The sequence below is a fragment of the Cardiocondyla obscurior genome, linkage group LG05 (assembly GCF_019399895.1).
Source record: "Cardiocondyla obscurior isolate alpha-2009 linkage group LG05, Cobs3.1, whole genome shotgun sequence".
Taxonomy (NCBI): domain Eukaryota; kingdom Metazoa; phylum Arthropoda; class Insecta; order Hymenoptera; family Formicidae; genus Cardiocondyla; species Cardiocondyla obscurior.
The window spans coordinates 6,757,649-6,775,409 of record NC_091868.1 but is presented as its reverse complement, the minus strand read 5'-3'; the positions used below and the strand labels follow the sequence as shown (position 1 = coordinate 6,775,409).

The 17,761-nt window shown below is 37.1% G+C and overlaps 4 protein-coding genes across 8 annotated transcripts in view; 2 read left to right on the top strand and 2 right to left on the bottom strand.

Annotated features, from left to right (window-relative positions):
* The first annotated feature begins 334 nt into the window (after positions 1–334).
* On the top strand, positions 335–4,894 carry Tre1 (Trapped in endoderm 1). Of its 4 annotated transcripts, none has more exons than XM_070656737.1 (5): positions 335–597; positions 765–1,179; positions 1,260–2,823; positions 2,897–3,143; positions 3,283–4,894. In XM_070656737.1, the coding sequence occupies exons 3-5, from the start codon at positions 2,694–2,696 to the stop codon at positions 3,929–3,931; spliced, it is 1,026 nt and encodes a 341-aa protein (XP_070512838.1). In that variant the 5' UTR covers positions 335–597; positions 765–1,179; positions 1,260–2,693; the 3' UTR covers positions 3,932–4,894. The 4 variants fall into 4 exon arrangements, with proteins under 4 accessions (XP_070512838.1, XP_070512839.1, XP_070512837.1 ...); XM_070656738.1 differs by having other exon boundaries at positions 765–1,184; XM_070656736.1 differs by having other exon boundaries at positions 765–2,293; positions 2,611–2,823.
* Positions 4,547–8,034, bottom strand: LOC139102653 (putative inactive tyrosine-protein kinase Wsck). Its single transcript, XM_070656723.1, has 4 exons — positions 7,466–8,034; positions 7,234–7,388; positions 5,364–7,099; positions 4,547–5,280 (listed from the first exon to the last, which is right to left on the bottom strand). The coding sequence occupies exons 1-4, from the start codon at positions 7,627–7,629 to the stop codon at positions 5,212–5,214; spliced, it is 2,124 nt and encodes a 707-aa protein (XP_070512824.1). The 5' UTR covers positions 7,630–8,034; the 3' UTR covers positions 4,547–5,211.
* A 209-nt stretch (positions 8,035–8,243) lies between these two features.
* On the top strand, positions 8,244–11,907 carry LOC139102656 (armadillo repeat-containing protein 6 homolog). Its single transcript, XM_070656725.1, has 5 exons — positions 8,244–8,497; positions 9,621–9,952; positions 10,110–10,405; positions 10,487–10,752; positions 10,829–11,907. Exons 1-5 carry the CDS (start codon positions 8,381–8,383, stop codon positions 11,201–11,203), a joined length of 1,386 nt encoding a protein of 461 aa, XP_070512826.1. The 5' UTR covers positions 8,244–8,380; the 3' UTR covers positions 11,204–11,907.
* A 2,050-nt stretch (positions 11,908–13,957) lies between these two features.
* The window catches only part of LOC139102652 (thrombospondin type-1 domain-containing protein 4), a 55,586-nt gene continuing 51,782 nt past the window's right edge, over positions 13,958–17,761 (bottom strand). For both annotated transcript variants that reach the window (XM_070656722.1, XM_070656721.1), the window contains exons 14-19: positions 17,237–17,489; positions 16,797–16,976; positions 16,448–16,612; positions 15,998–16,174; positions 15,678–15,843; positions 13,958–15,511 (exon numbers count right to left, since the gene is read on the bottom strand). In XM_070656722.1, the coding sequence (XP_070512823.1) occupies positions 15,396–15,511; positions 15,678–15,843; positions 15,998–16,174; positions 16,448–16,612; positions 16,797–16,976; positions 17,237–17,489 (1,057 nt within the window). In that variant the 3' untranslated portion in view covers positions 13,958–15,395. The remainder of the gene's footprint in view (positions 15,512–15,677; positions 15,844–15,997; positions 16,175–16,447; positions 16,613–16,796; positions 16,977–17,236; positions 17,490–17,761) is intronic.

The window sequence follows — 17,761 nt, the reverse complement described above, 5'->3', positions numbered from 1 at the left end:
ACGTGCAGAAAAATCGAAAATAACTCTATCATTTACTCAGCTTGGTATCGCGTTTTTCCCGCTTCCCTCTGCGGGGTGAGCTTCCCCACGGGGTCCAAGCACACCTTTAATCAGAGAGAAGAGCCCGACGCAGCCGGCCGAAGCGGCGCCGTTACCGCAGCGAGGATGAAAGAAGGCGTAGGGTGAGTTTTATTTGTCGTGAGCCACTCCTTTCCGATTGTTCGGTGCCCTTTGTGGCCGTTGACAGCTGCTGCCTACGGAGGTAAGTCACATTTGCCGATCGTTCGGAATCGGGAGCTTGTTTAGTCGCCGTCTGGCCGGCGTGCCAGCCGTTACATTTACCACCGCGAAAATCCACCGGCGGTGAGTGACGCCTCGATAGAACCCACTTATCGCGACGGAATAGGAGTTTCGGCCTGGGCTGATAACGCGCGCGTCCTCCGGAAAAGCAAAACGTTCGCGCGAAGCGATTTCTGTGCGAGCAGGACACGTGCGGCCTAGGTAACTCGAGTAGGTTATATTCCGAGGCAGGCGGATTGTATTTTGAAAGCAACGTTAGCCACGTGCGGTGAAGAGAACGTGTAGCGAACACGTGTAGTACGTATAACATTATGACTTATTAAATTGCATTAATTAGCGAGATTTTCGAAATACATGGACTGCTTTTTTTAGGGAATAACCACATAACCTATTTGATTATTCTAGGAAAAAGAGAGAGAGGAAAAAAGAGATTATATGTAGAATATCTTTTTTTTTTTTTTCAGCAAAAGTCGCGAATAAGAATTCGAAAGAAAAACGACAGTAGAAAAAGAACAAACATGCTTCTTGTCACAGTGAATGTACCGGGGTGCTCATCAACAGCTAAGTGATGTCTGGAGAACCGGTCTCGCGACGAAGTTTTTTCTCTGACGCAGTGTGAAAAGTTTTTTTCCTCTTTTTTTTTTTTTTAATACTTAATTAGCACACAGTTAAAAGATGCACCTGTGCAATCGGCCTTCATCGATTTCTTTCTTCCGACAATTTCACGTGCGATCCTTTCCAGAGAAAAGCGAGGCGCGGCCCAGTTCGTGGAATAAACTTTCGATCATCCGGGGCAAACAATGAAAATAGAGTGAAATGGAGTGCGACAAATGGAGTAAACCAGTCAGGATGATAGTCCCACACAATGTTTACATCAGAGTCTAGTATCCTTCCGCTATTTTTAGAATAACACGCCTCGCATAACGTGCACGTGCATTAACACGTTGTACGGTTTTCAGTTTGTTAAAGCGGAAGAAGTTGAGGATGAGGTGGATGGACGGATGCAAGCCGTGCGAATCGAATCACGTCACCTCGGAAGCTCGCGCAATTCCTAATCTGAAATCTGGATATCAGCCCTTCAAATTTAATGCCAGCGGACGCATCCTTGATGCATTGCATAAAGCTCCGGGGGACTTTATACATTGAAATCGGAACGAAAGTGCAGGCACGAAGAACGGAATACAGCGGCAGGAAAATATAAGAAGAAAAGGAAAGAGCGGAGGCAGAAGAAGAAGGGGCGGAGTTAAATCGAGTGGGTTAGATAAGAAGACTTGTGATGTACTCGTAAAGGGTACATGCGCCAGTGGATTTCGTCAGTCTGCGGATGAACGTCCACCGAAATAACGACCGAGCACTCGCGTTGACTCCAGCGACAATTACAACACTTGCCAAGAAATAAACGGGATTAAAATACAATTAAGCGAAGAGATAACGTGGCGTTAATTTTTGGAAAATAAATTAATGGTGATAAGCGGCCTTGCGCGAAGATAAAATACGACTTCTAATAAAAAAGAAATAAAACGATATTAGATAATAGACGCACGCGAGTGTCTAGAAAAGAAAAAAAAAAAATACGTGGCTAACTACGAGAAAAACGAGTTCGTTTGAAGAAGTTAAACTGCAGCGATCGAGGGACGATTACAAGGCAGAGGATAATTGGAGTGAATTGTTCGGAGATCCAGGCTTAATTGAACGCCATAAAACACTACAGTAATTTCTGATGGAACACCTTTCGCAAGTTAACAGCGGCCACGATGTAGCGTCGTGAAACGGTTTTGTGGAAGGCTTTTTTTACTATTCGTGGTTCAAAGTCCACGTTGTTGTCACGGCCACTATTATTATACGGACGAAATCAGTACACCGAAAGAGTCAAAAATTTATCGTGCGACTAATGATGTGCTCTGAACGGAAGAGTGGATGAATGCGAGGAGATATGGAAATTAATTAATGCGGTATGCGAGATAAGGCGCCTTCGGAATATACGTCTTGAGGGGTTCGTATTTTGTCTGTCTCTTTTTCTACGGAAAAACCAGGGCATTGACAAAGCAGATAAAAACAATGAATGAAAGGAGTAATGACAAGTGTAAACGAACGCGGGTGGAAAGTTAATCTATTTAATTGCGTGCAGTGCAAAGGTTTCGGAGAGACTTTCCGTGAAAGATCATTTATATTTAGCCCTCGATGAAAAATAATGAGTGAAGAAAACATCAAACGACGACTTTTCAATTAATTATATTTCATTAGTCCACTAAAAAAGCAGTCTTCGAAAAAAAAAAAGAATTTATTTTCTACAATGGCTCATTCTTTCAGCACGTGAATTACGGCACTCTTGCAGCTTACGGTATTTCCCGAATAATGTGAAGGAAAAAGGACGTGCGTAGTTCCGCTAAAATATGGAGCACTTCGTGAACGATACCATCTTCGAAATCGCTTCGGCGAATGGAGGCTTCAAACCATTCGCGCGATCCGTAACTATCCTCGCTGCTGTTTGCGCAATAATATTCAGCATAATTGGAGTATTAGGTTTTGTATTCTCTAATTATTTTAACGATTTCAATTTTTTAACAACGAGCTGACTGTCATATCTGAATTCCAGGTAATTTAATAACGGTGATTGCATTGTTAAAATATACCAGACTGAGGCGGCACGCTACCACGGCGTTTGTGATAAGTTTAAGCATCTCGGATTTAATCTTCTCTGCAGTAAACTTACCTCTAACTGCCAGTAGATACTTGAACGAAGCATGGGTTTTAGGTGACACCTTATGCAAGATATTCCCTTTATTTTTCTACGGAAACGTCGCCGTATCCTTACTCAGCATGGTGGCCATTACTATTAACAGGCAAGTTTCATCAAGAATTTCTTTAGATTTGTGTTCTAAAAATAAACATTAATATACATTCAAAAGAATAAATTAATTTTATATTTTAAAGAGTTTCAATATATATTTTTTTATATATATATTCCAATTTTTTTTCCAGATACATACTCATCTCACAGTCAGATATTTATAACCAATTGTACACTGGTCGCGGCATAACGTTGATGTTAATAGTTATATGGACTTTAAGCTTTTTGATGCTGCTGCCGCCCTTGCTAGGCATCTGGGGTACTCTAGGACTAGACTCAGCTACTTTCTCATGCACCATATTGAAAAAAAACGGCTCAAGCCCAAAGAAATTCTTGTTTGTTTTGGGCTTTATTGTACCATGCGTAGTGATAAGCGTCTCATACCTCTGCATATATTGGCGCGTGCGAAAAAGCCGAAAGAATCTGGAAGCTCACGCGAAGGAAGGTGGTCGACGAGGTTGCGGCTTTCAAAGACGAGAAGATTCCAGAGTGACTAAACTAATGCTCACCATATTTCTTTGCTTCCTCTTGTGCTTTATGCCGCTGATGCTGGTGAACGTGATTGACGACAAGATGAAAATTCCGATACTTCATATAGTGGCATCTGTGCTGGCATGGGCATCCGCGGTGGTTAACCCTTTTATTTACGCCGGTACCAATAAACTGTACAGAGAAGCGTACAAGCAGATTCTGTGCCCCGTTTCCAGCAGGACACCTACGACCGGTCCAAAACCGACGCACTCACACTCGAGCAAGATCTCGTCACCTCACACGGTATAAGAATAACCGTTCCAAAAAACAATCTATCGGAGTAATGACAATGAGTAAAAAGTTAATACGTAATATAATTTTCTTTAATCTGAAAAATTAAAAGCCTGATTAGTATAGCGCAAAGATACAGAGAAATACAACTTTTTTTTTACAGAGTGTAACTGTAAGTATATTAGATTACGAATCTAGGAACAGTAGATTTTTCTTTGATTAAAAATTTGTATTTATTAATACTGCAGTTTGCAACCTGTCTTAAAAAAGCCACGTTAGATCGAATCGAATTAATTGTTACTAGTTTTCCGCGATGCAAATTGATTCTCTCAGCTGGCCCGCTTCGTCACGAGAGTGTCAGTTTAATTTTTATTGTGTATAAAAATTGTATTTTTTATCTTAGTAGTGAGTACATTAATATTATGTTATATTATAATATGATATATATTTTTATAAAAAGACTTTTGCATAATATAAAGTATATATATTTGTAAAAAAAAGGACGGAACGTAACAAAAGTAATAGATGTATATCATAATTAGTTATATATAAATTAAAAAATATGCATTAGAAAAACCATATTGCAACTTAAAACAAAAAGTATAGTTCATATGGCATAAATCAAAGATTACATCAGTTCAAATGTTATTATTTGTGGTAATTTTGCTAATTATGCGTTCGAATATATGTACATTACAGATACGTGCTTATTAGTTTGATAATATTTGTACTTTTGGAATGACAGAATTATCGAGTTAAGTACAATATCATGAATTAAATTATACAAAATAGTAAATTATTAATAATTAAAAAAAATAATTTAAAAAAGATGTTATAATAATATTATAAATCATGAATTCAGTGGATAATAACGTGTATTGACTGTTGATTAAAATTTTATATAAAAATCAAATAAAAGATGTATTCACGAAAGATCATAATGTAGAAAAATTGAAAAAATAAAATTATTTTCTACCACAAGATTTGATATATTATATGAAAGTACTTATTTATAATCTCATCTTAACTTCATTACTTACTAATCTTAGTTATTCCTATTTTTTACTAAATATGGACGGAATTAGTATGAGTGCTTTCGTTACATTTATCTTACGTTACTTACGTTGCTATAATAAAATTTAAGTTTTGGATGTGAGATGAAATGCAGATATGCCACGTATGCATACATTGGTAACGATAAAATCTACGAAATTCTCGTAAACGCAATAAAATATTTACAATTTTCGATACGTTATTGAATAAATGCAGATGTGCGTAAAGATACGCAAATAAAAATGCTAATTCAGTTCCAATTCCGGTAAGTAAGGCTCCGTGATTGCAGTAATAGGACAAATACTCAAGGTATCCTATAAATAACGAATACACGTAAATATAATTGTAAGTATATAAAATATTACTTTTAAGCAGTACAGAATTTTTGTTTTCTTACCAGTCGTGCGAGTTCATCAAACGTCGGCCGTTCTTCGGGATCGTTTCGCCAGCAGGATAACATGACTTCATAAATTGGATCTGTTACGTCCAACAATTGCGATAGCCGAATACCTCGCGTAACTGCATTCTCAACTTCGCTGTCGAGAACTAAATTTGAGTACGGTGTGCCGCCCATGCTAAACATTTCCCAGAGAAGTACGCCGAACGCCCATATTACGCCTGGTTGATGCTTCTTCTGATTGTCGAAGCACTCGATGGCCGTCCATCTCGCGTATTTTACATCCTCTAAGGCATACTTGGCAATACCGTGACCCATAAGTTTCGGGGTCCAATCGCTCAACAGCCCCACGCTTCGAGCGCAGAGACAAGTATGGATAATTTTATGGCTTGCTAGATATTGCAAAGCCACCGCTATTGAGGATGAAATAGACAGTATCTGATCTACCGGAAACACGTCTCCCGATCGCGCACTTAATAAACGATTCTTCAAAATCTGTGGTGGCAGCTCCAGCACAACGTACAATGTGTCGGTAGTCTCGCAGGTTCCTACGAGACTTGCGAGATACTTCATTGAGCCTGCTCGGATGCAGACGTCCAATTCTCTCAGCATATTTCTTTTGTCGGATCCTTTCAGCCCGCCGTCAGCTATCGTGTGAACTGTTACCGGATAACTTCCTTCGTCTTTTAAAACGGTTCCAGTATGTACGCTGCCGAATCGTCCTCTGCGCACAATGTGATTATCAATAGACAGAGCGTTTCGCGGTATGTTCCAAACTTTCTTCTTCAGCTCTTGATAGTGATTTACTCTCTCTGGGATGTCCTCCGGAATGTAGCCCATATTATCCACCTCGTACACTGGACCTTGCAATGTGAGCTCCTGCTGTTCCGGCAGCTTGTGCATATGGAATCTCTCGTGACGTCGTCGCAGGATAAAGTACACTAATATCGAAGCAGCGAGCAGTATGCTCAGTAATGTGATTGCTACGCAAAGTATAAGAGCAGTTGAATCCATTTGATTTGTGGCGGTAGAGTGACTGAACATACTGGCCAAATCGGAATAGGACCGTTGTATATCTGTGCCCACCCGCGAGATTATCGCCAAACCAACTTGCGCGGAGGCATAATGGCCTTTCAACGGAACGTTGTAGTAACCACCGATCATTTTTCCGTCGCCTACGGTGAACTTTTTAAATCTGTAAAACTCTAATGGATCAAACTGAGCGGTAACGTAGTAATTTAAACCCTGTTGCGATGCGGTGTCGTAATTAAGATATTCAACACGAGATTCGACCGGCGGTATAGTGCCAGCCTGCACTACAACCACCTGATACGCGCTAATCGGGCCATTCTCGCTGTGTCCTTCGTTGAGCGCAATAGTGATCGTGCTATCTCCACGTGTTAATATTTCGGGTTTAGCTGGTTTGTCAGGAGGACCTATCAGGGTCCAAGCCGTGACATACGCCGGATCGCTGAGTCCTTGCATATTACTGGCGACGACAGATATATTATATTTACTACCGGGTTGAAGACCTCTCAGCGTCGTCATGTTCGACGCCCCGCCTTGAACCTGACTCTCGATAGGCGATAAAATGTTACTCGAATGAGTTTCCACAACCACAGCGCGAATCGTATAAAACTTCACGTTTCCATTGGGTATGTCCGGCGGCTGCCATATTATTCGAAGAGTCTCTTTCTCCTCTGTGATTACCATTACCCTCCTTGGTGGACTCGGTCCTAGAAAAAATTCACACGTCATTCTTTTGTTATGCAGTACTTTGACAGTTTGGCATTTTGTTACATGCATAGCGCACGATGTAAAAATAAAAACGCTGTGTTAAATAAAAAATTGGCATCTCCACAAGCTGTACCTAGTTGACCAGTAGCATAAACGCTCATAGCTTCGTAGCTGCCGCAATAGTTATCAGGATCGGTGGCACAGGGGACAGTGCAGCTGTTCGATGGACCTTCCTGGCCAAACTTGTTGATGCAGTAGCACTGCTGCCCCTTCATCAGCGCTGCAAACCTGTAGAACAGAAGACGTCAATCTCGAAAAACCATTCAATACCGATGCTCGATCTCAGGCATGCAATTTTTACTCACATATAATACTGGGAGCGGCATTTCTTTGTGCACTCGACGGGCGCGCTCGCGTACGCCAACGCTGGGCTAGATAGATCATGATCGGAACCTCGGAAGCAGCCCTCGTACTTTTGGGCGCACGCGAAATAAACGCCGCAGAGGAGCAGGAGAGGCGCGATTATCATCCTGACTTCGCAGGCGATTTCTCGATACAATCCCGTATTGACGATTTGCACTCTCAATCCCGGGCCTCGTTGCACGGCATAACGTTCGTGAGTTACACGCCAGGAATGTGCAGCACGCGCGGGTATGAGTCAACGTGTGACGCGGTAAACGAAGTGAAAGAGTCACGTCCGGCTTCCACCGCGTCGACGAACTCTATCATCTTTTCGCTTTTCTCTAGCTGCAGATCAATAGAGGATATTCATTCACAATGAAACGAGCAAACAACACCTGGCACTCACGTACGCTCTCGTTGTATCTGGTGCAGCACTTGTCGAGTATGTGAAACTCGAGCTTCTTACTGTCAATCAAGGTTAGCGCTAGCGACGCCGCAACGGGCGAGAACGGTGTCCGAACATTGCCCATCTCCTTGCTCCTTGCCGAGGAGCGGATCTGCGATAATTGCCGCCGACGCCGCAAAAAAGTAGGACAGACAGTGTATAGCTCTGTCTTTTTTCTATATCCGACGGCAGCCGAAGCGCTGGCTTCACACGGACGAGCCTCTGCATCTGTACTCGTAGCCGGCCGCGATTCAGAGTTGAGCTCTCTGCTTTAAGCCGTAAGAAATTAACCAGTTTGTGAACGCGCGTTGCGTTGACAAGTCTCGCTTCGCTCCCTTTATCACATGGCCGCGTCAGTAGATGATCGCTCTCTTCGCTCGCGCGGTTTCATTTCCTTATATAGCAAACGAGAGTACCGGTGAGAGACGTTATCATGAGTGCGACTATCAGTCAAGAAACCTACGACGAAGAAGTCAGAGAACTAATGGAGGGTCTCGGCATGACCGAGGAGGAGGCGATCGAGGACGCCGTCAAATGCTTCGAGATGAAGGTACCCGGTCGAATTAATTTATCCCTTTGTTTACCCCACCGGTCGAGATGCGAAGAGTGTTCTTTCTACCTCCCCACGCATCTGATCATATGACTCATCCGCCAGATCATTGAAAATGTCCCCTTTTAATTTTTATTTTAATTGAGAAACAAAGTAACCCGAGCTCTTTAGTCGAAAAATTTCATCGGGAAAGTTTTAGGTGTTTGTATTAAAATTAATCTGTTAAAAAAGACGTATGCTTTTAATTCGTTCACGCTCGCACGTCGAGAAAGAGAAAGAGAAAGTGTGCCGTTTTGATTTATACAATGCGCACGGGATGTTTCGTTTTTTTATATATATATAAATTTTTTTTATTTTATCGTGAACCAATTGTAGATTATTTAAAGCTTTAATGGAATTTATTCACAAATTTAAATCGAGAAGAACTTGATGATGATCGAAAGTCCTACTTAATGAGCGCTCGATTACGAATCAATCTCGACCAGTCATCGTAAATTGTCCTCATTGTTGTCGCCAGAAATAAATGCGACGCGCGACATTGGACGAAACAAAAAGTATTATAGCGTATAAATTGATACTCTGAGTATTCTTTATCATTACATAATTTTGGAATTATTATTTTAATGTGCTGTTGGCTTCTTTTATAAAAATTTTTGGTTTATTCTTGTAATTAATACTCTAATATTTTTGTTTAACATTTTTTTGGTCAACAAGTAATATTTGGCGATTGTTATATGTCATTGTTATAAACCAAGTTTTAGTGGATAACAAAAGGTGCACCTGTAGTGCAGAAATAAAATCTGTTACGCAATCTCTTGTTGCATTTCTCGACGCTTTTAGTTTCGGAATGCCTCTGGCACAAATATCTATCGTAAGAAATCAATCTGTTCCCTTGTACCGTAACATTTCGATTTGTCATTGTGTTTACTTTTAATTTCTCGGCCATCTATTTGACCGTACGATTAAATTCCCATTTTTTTTTTATACGTTATCGAGGATTAAATATCATTTAATTGAATTTTTTATGTACTTTTTAATAACATTATGTATTATAAAACGTGAATTTTCCGCGCATTATTTACGTGTGCGATTATTATTACGATATTAATTTAATTTCGTGCAGGGAGTAGATCTGAGGAACATCGTCACGGACTCGGTTCTTCAGGACAAATACAAGAAAATCATGACGTGCTTGGAGCGATTAACTTGTGCTGTGAACGACAAGAGCTACGAACGGGTGCCGGAGATGCTACAAGAGCTGCGAACAGAGTTAGATAAGGACATCGGTCACAGAGTTTTCGCGGGCAAGCACAAATGTTACAACGTGTTGATCGACCTCTTAAAATATTGCGGAAAGAACCATGTAGTACTTAAATCGACTTTGGAGACAATTACCTCATTAATGTCGGGTTATCCAGATCTGCTGGATGACGAAGGGATAGTGCTGCAAATAGAGTAAAAATTATTCTATTAGAAACTTGATTTACAGAAAAGTAAAATCAACAATTATAGAAATTATATTTAGAGAAAAAGAAATTAAATTAAGAGGCATACATTTTTATAAACGGTACGTTTCTTGGCTGAAAATAATTTGTAAAATTTTTTTTATTAGGATTTTAGAGAAGCATTACGACCCAGTCACGTTGCAATACTTGCTGCGTTGGATTCGAGAGTGTTGCATAAAGCACGAGTTAAATAGGCAGAAGATCTTTGATGCTAATATTTTTGAGAAACTCAAAAAGATATTGGTACGCACAGATGTGAGCGCGCAGGAGGTCAAGGATGCATGTTCGGTAATTAGAGCTTTAGTTCTGGACGACGATATCAGGCACGAATACGGAAAGGCGCATGAACATGCAACTATCATGGCAAAGGGTGCTCTTGATGTCATTACTGGATTGTTGCAAAGTAATTTACATTTTAATTATAAAAAAACGTAAGCATTTTATCCCTGTATTGCATTATTACGAAATATATTTATTATAACAGGATTTAAAATGGACACGAAGATTATAGGCGATTTGATGATTACATTGGCCGCATTGGTCGTCCGCAATGAATTTTGCCAGGAAGTAGAAGATGCCGGGGGATTAAAATTCATTTTAGATATAATGACGGAATATCCGGATTCGGAAAAATTAAATTGGCAAGCGTTGAAATTGCTCAAAGCGCTTGCTGGCAACGATACCGTCAAGTCTCACATTATTACTTCTGGTTGCGCTCCTTTAATCGTATCCTCTATCAGCAGAATGAAAGTAAGTTCGTTTGCGACAAGAATTTTTTTTTCCTAATTTTTTTTTTCTATTTGCATAAAAATTTAATCTTTAACAGAGATCGGAGAACGTTGTGACTGCGGGATTGAGTTGTATAGCAGCGTTATCTTTGCGAAGCAGTTCAAACGCGGGGGTGTTCTATGACTGCGGCGCAGCCCAAGTGATCGTAGATACTTTGAAGGCTTATCCAAATCATATAAATATTTTAAAGCAAGGTTCTTGGGCAGTTAGAAATATGTCGGTGAGAAACAAATCTGAATCTAAAGAGTTCCTAATGTATGGTATTGAAGAAGTACTGCGAACTGCGGTGCTTGTACATGGTTTCAAATTAGAGGATACTGCAATAGCCGCATTGAGAGATCTGGGTCTAAAGGTCGATTTAAAAGAAAGATGGTCGGGAAAGGGCTTCAGTCTGAGCAACGATCGTTATTAATCACTGCCAGCATTATTATCGTTAGAATATATTAGATTTGCTACAAGTTATCGATCTATTTTAAATCTTATACTTTGCTTTGTCTCACTTCGCAATGTTATACATTATTTAATACAAATCCTAGTTAATAATGTAACAAAAAAGACATTTTTGTGCTCAACATAGAAGATAAAATATGAATTTCATAAAATTGTCACAAATGCTGTTTTATATCGTAATTCTAAATCATATTTTATATGTTTTAATAGCTTGGCTGATTGAAATTCATTTAAAATAAAATATTTTTAATGTAAAGTATTTAAAGATTACATATGCTCCTAATACACTGCCAGAAATTATAAATTTTTAATCCTGTTTTTAATCGCTTTTTCGAATAAATGTAAAAAATTTAGCTTTATTATCGACAGATAATTGTACGATTAAATTATTTCTATATGTTATAATTACTATTACAAAAAAATTTTTTTTTACATTACTTTTGGAATAAATAAAATTAGACAGCTAGTTTCGATTGCGTTCCGACTGGACGTTTGAATCGTTGAGGGTGAATAATTACAACAAAATTACAATATTAATCAAGATCTACGGAAAAATAAAGTTGTAACTATTAAGTTAATATGTGTAAAACACTGCAAGATGTTATGTTTTATATTTTCATTAACAATAATAATGTAAGAATTGTTATAATATATTTTTATACGATATATCTTTATTTTATATATTTTCATCCCACATTGTGTATAATATTTATTATATATTTGAAAGAGACATTTTAATAATACTCATATTACATAGCAATAACATGATAAAAAGGGTAATACTTTATTTATTGTTAGTCTGTTAATATCCATCTAATTTTTTATTTCAGATTTTTTTTGTTTTTTTTTTCTTTTTTTTGAGCAAGAACAGGTGTCTGCTGACTTTCGCTTTATCAATATCTAATGTTTAAAAAACACTGGAACATTGAACATACAGTTACATCATGCGAAACGTAAGTAACACATATGTAAGCTTATCAGTCTGTCTCTCTCACAATTTGTTTTACATTTTATTAGTAGAAGAATGATGTATTTTATTAAAGTAGTGTTTTATAAGATTTTTCGTAAAGTCGCTCGTGTACAACATAGCTGATATTATAGAAGAGAAGTCTACAGAAAGTCGGATCGCGCGATTCTTTATCTTTTATTGCAAAGACATTGTAATGACGCTTCAATGCATTACTAAACAAGTATGTACGTGATAATTAATTGAACATTAGAAACTTACATGATGTACTCTGTGCCATTTACGAGTTAAATTTTTCCTGCTCTATAAAAGGGTAGATCTTTTATACAATGGGACATTGATGGTAATACAAACAAGAAATCTTTCGATATAAGTAAGTGGCCAGATGATTAGAAAATTGCTTTGTTGCCTCGAGAGTGTTCACAACCGCAAATTTAACTACAATTTTATTTGTCTAATTAAATAATATTTTTTTTTAATTGGTGACAAATCTCGTTATATTATATTTTTTTTTTAAACAATATTAACGTCTTATTTCTCATTATTAATGGAAGAAAAGAAAAATGAAAATGTTTTACGGAAGCGTTCGTTATTTCAAACTTCCTGTTCATAAGCGATAACTCTCGTTTGCGATACCTATCGTGTAATTTTACCGTGGTTGATTAGGATTGATCGAAGCGATCACAATGTGATTGTCGATTAACGATTGTTCTCGATTAAGAATTTTATTGCACTACGGGTAACACGGAAGCAATTTTACAAAGCGCCAGACGACTCTGGTTTCTTTCAGCAGGCCAGCCTATTGTACCTTGTCATTAACTATTCGTTATCATTCGTTGTACTTCATTCCTGCAGACTACGATTGTATCACAGTCCTTGACGAGATCACACTCGCAATAGTCGAGCTATGCGATTAATACACAGGTTTGCGACGACATAGAGCACATAATTATGAATATTAGTGGACGTTTTGTCTCGATAAAGGATCGCGATGGTGCCTACTATGCACATTCGCACTTCTTAATTTATCATTACTATAGTTAATCATACTGTACAACGCGTTGTCTCAAAAATAATTATTTCTTTACACGTTGAAAATTATTTCTAAACTCACGCTTAAAATCTGCGCGACCAAACAATCATTCGTTGTAATGAAACACGCGATTATATCGTTTAACCGATCAGCTAATTAATTAAAAAATTTTTTTGACAAACAGTAAAACTTCTTCCTAATTTTTTTTGCTTTTATTTAGTTCGTGTAAAAATTTCTTCTCTAAAGTTTGTTTTCTAAAACAATGCTAATCATTCTTTTTCTCTTTATTTTTTTTTTTACAAAGTTTTATAGAAAAGAACGATAAATTTTATAATTCTGCAAATATTTAAGATTTCTTATTTAACTTTTCAAATATTTATAGAACATTTAAGAGAGAGAATACTTTAGGACAGTTACGCGTTGAAGTATAAATACAGTTTATGAACTGCAATTATAACGCAGCCTTCAATCGAAATAACGATAATAGCAACGACTTAGTCGGACATAGATTACATCACAGCCATTGACATTCGAGTTACTTATATAACAATTAAGTTTATACATCGCAATATGTGTTAAACAATATGTTAAATTATGAAAACCAAATTATAAAAAGAAATATAAATAAATAAAATGCACTTACCTGATGTAAGAAAAAATCAAATAAAATAATGAGCAGTTCATTAAAAAAAAAACAAAAAGAAGTAAACGAAACATTTGTGTAAATACATAACTTGTAATTGCTGTAAAAATAGAAAATTTCTCTGGATGAGACGCAAACTATACTAGAAAAATACTATCCGACAAAAAGCATTCGTTGGAGCTGGCAGAACTAAAGAATTCATTTAACAGAGATAATTAATTAATTCGACGTTGTCAAGAATTTTTTTGTTAACGGCACAATTAAATAAGAGTCCAATATCGAAATAATATCTGATAGCGATATGGATCTAAAAGTTTAATTTTCTTATCTCGACATCGAAATATAATAAGACATATATTTATCATCTAACGACTTCATATATTCCACATATACAAGCGTATATCCAATTATGTTACTATATATCTTATTACGCTTATCTGAATAAGTTTACTCAATATATATAACGACATATACAGAACGAGAATCACATGTCAATATTCGTTCAATATCTGCAATGCCTTTGTTAAAATGTCGAATGTCATTTCGCGCGATTAATTTAGAAAATTAATTTTTTGTTGCGCAATTTTCGTAAATCGATAAAAATAGTTATATCAACTAATAAAAAAAAAAGCATTAAAGAAAAATTATTAAATCAACATAGATGTCAATTCTTCCGACTTTGTCTATTACTATCTCTTTTTCCGTGTGAACCTTTAAATTACAGTGAGATCGTCGCACGTTCTTCCAGCTTGAATGCGTTAAACGTGCCACTTGATAAAAAACATATAAAAATTGAGATCGCTTTGCTGCATATAAAAAGGGCCAAGACCGAAGGTAGTATTTGAATAGGCGCCACTATCCCACATGAATAAAATTACGGACCCGCACTTGTTCGCGATGATAACATAGATATCGTCACGCACCCACGCGCGATGTAAATGACCAGTGCATATATACACATACATAAATGCACGTATGTATTATTTATTGCACACATAAACCCTGACAAACCCTTTCACAGTTTCATTCTCGTGAAAATCGGGATTCTTCAAAAGCGATTTATCTTTCTCTACAAAAAAAAAAAAAAAATTTTAGTTTTATAAGTAATGACGCATCTTAACTTCTTTTAATTTTGCATGGCGTCTTACTTATTTTTTATTCGGTTATTTTATTTTACTTCTACGTTTTCCCAAAATGTACTCGCAACCGAACTATCAAAAAGAAACAAGCGCCTCGTTCTGAACATTCATCGATAGACAGAAAAAGGAAGAGATTTCTGCCGCTCCGTGAGAATTGTGCTACATTCGGCAGAAGAAAGCACGACTAAGACACGTGTGATCCGATGTCGAGTCGCGTAATATAAATAAAATTATATCTATACATACGTGGTCATCTTTCTTAATAGCAGTCTTACACTCGGCATAATTTGCCCTTTCCGATATAATATCTATATTTTATTCAACGGTCGCGCTCGCCTCGTGCACTTGGAGTCGCAAACGCTACTTTCCCGATTACTGACGGCATTGACAACACGAATGCTTGTAATATTTGATTCGGCACAGACCATTCTTTACTACTAAAACGCAATTCGGATACTTGTCCACGCACTCAGACGACTCGTACACTTCTGAAACATAATATTAAAATGTTTCCAGTAAGTACACATCAAATTTAATTATTAAATGACAATAATCATTATTTAAATTATTAAATAATTTTTTAAACATTGAAAAAAAGGTTTCTAAAATTGTTAAAGTTATTAAAGTTAAAAAAAAAAAAAGCTTTTTAATTACTTTTCGGTGGTTTGCTCGGCGTTGACAACTCTTTCTTACACGGCTCCACGTTACATCGTTTTTCTGCATTTGGTTTGTCAATTTCCGAGCAACTGGTATTACTAATACCATCGACAATGCATCGAACGAGACGCGTTTGCACTCCGATTCCACATGTTACGGAACACTAAAGACAGAACATATAAAAATAATTAAAATTTTGAAATATAAAATTAGTCGAATTTCGAAATAGAATTCGAAATACAAAAATAATCGCAAAAGAAAAAAAATTCCTGATAAAAATGTTCTAGATACAAAATTACTGATTTGTTATATTTTACCGTTGACCAATTTGAGGTAAACCATTCCGGTGAACAGGCAGACATTCTACAAACTTGTTCAGTTGCTGGTTTAGGTTCAGTGCAGTTTTTTGCAGGTAACACCTCAAACTCGTTATTTATTCTAGATATGCATGCGATGTCTCGATATTGTACACCAACGCCACACGAAACAGAACACTAAAAATAAAAGAAAAAAATAATATATATAAAATTATAGTATGCTACTGTTTATACAGTAATCAAATTGAAGTTATTATGTAAAACAATTTTCTTTAAAAAAGAAGCAAGAGTAGTGAAACGCGAGTGAAATAAAAGTTTTATTAAATATGAAAAATAAAATAAACTTAGGCTCGTGTAAAAAAAAATTAGTCGTATCAAAACTGTATCGACAACTGCTTTAATTTTACATGTTATCGCTAATATTACATTTGCCAAATCGTTTATACTAACGGAAGTCCATGGACTTGCAAACCACTTAGGCCTGTCACAGATTGTCCCTTCGTCGAAGCAATGCATCTCCGTGTCTGGCCTCTCTTTGGGATTGCAGAATAACTCGCTACCGTCGGCGCACGCCACTTGTCTTATTTTTACGCCGTTTCCACATTCTGAAGAGCACTATATACCAGTAACAAATATTATATTATTGTGCTCCAAAAATGCACAGATATTTTATTATTTTATTTTAAAAATATTAAATGTAAAATTAAGACATAAAGAATCTAGGGTTTTCAAATATTTTCACACTTTCTAATTTTCACTAAAATTAAATATATTTATTAATATTTATAATATATTATACCTTTGAAGACCACTCCGAGTACAACCAAGACGCGTAATGTCCTGTACCTGTCGTCTTACTACAAGATGCTATCTCGCAAGTTTTTTGAGATTCCGGCTTGTTAGCTAACGAACAAGACCCTCCGGATGTTATACAAGTTACAGTTCGATTTTGGGTTCCTCGGCCGCACGTCACCGAACACTGAAATACGCGATAAAAGATTAAATACAGAATATACACATAATGTGATCAGAATTAATTTTAACAATAAAACTAAGATTTTTTACAACACTTCTGATTGTTTGTAATACATATATACAAAGAATAATGCTGACAACCATTCCATTAATCATTCCAGATGATTTTTCACTTTAAATTCCCACTGATTTCCTGTCCTACTTCCTAAACCACCGAAAATAGTCGTTTAACAACGAAAGCATTTAACAGATTGCATGACTCACTGGGCTCCAAGCGCCTACGTCCCACCTAGGCACGTCGTGCTGCGACGGCATGTGTCTTAATTCTGGGCCTACGTTGGGACATGCCGGACGGCTGCAAGTTTCCACAGTGCTCAAATCTGACGGTCGCATGCACGCTCCAGCGGCAACACGCATCGTCAATCTCGCATTTAGCTCTTGGACGCACTCGAGTTTCCGCGTTTTGGTGCCGATTCCGCAGGTGACTGAGCACTCGCTCCATGGTTCGGCTCGCCACCTGATAACATTCGTAGATTGTTATTCGCAAATAAATCAAGCTTGTTACCATAAATTATAGATTTTTTGAATATGAGAAATTCATCATCACGTTTCCATTCGTTCCAGCAATTTGAAATTAATCTTCAATAAAGCTTGAAATCGGTTAATGACATTATACTTTGACATTATATATTGTATAAGACACAAATTTAGAAGAAAACGTGATAATTATGAGATAAGCGTATAAAATAATTTATTTCGAAATCTGTCAGAGAAAAGATAAGAATAGAA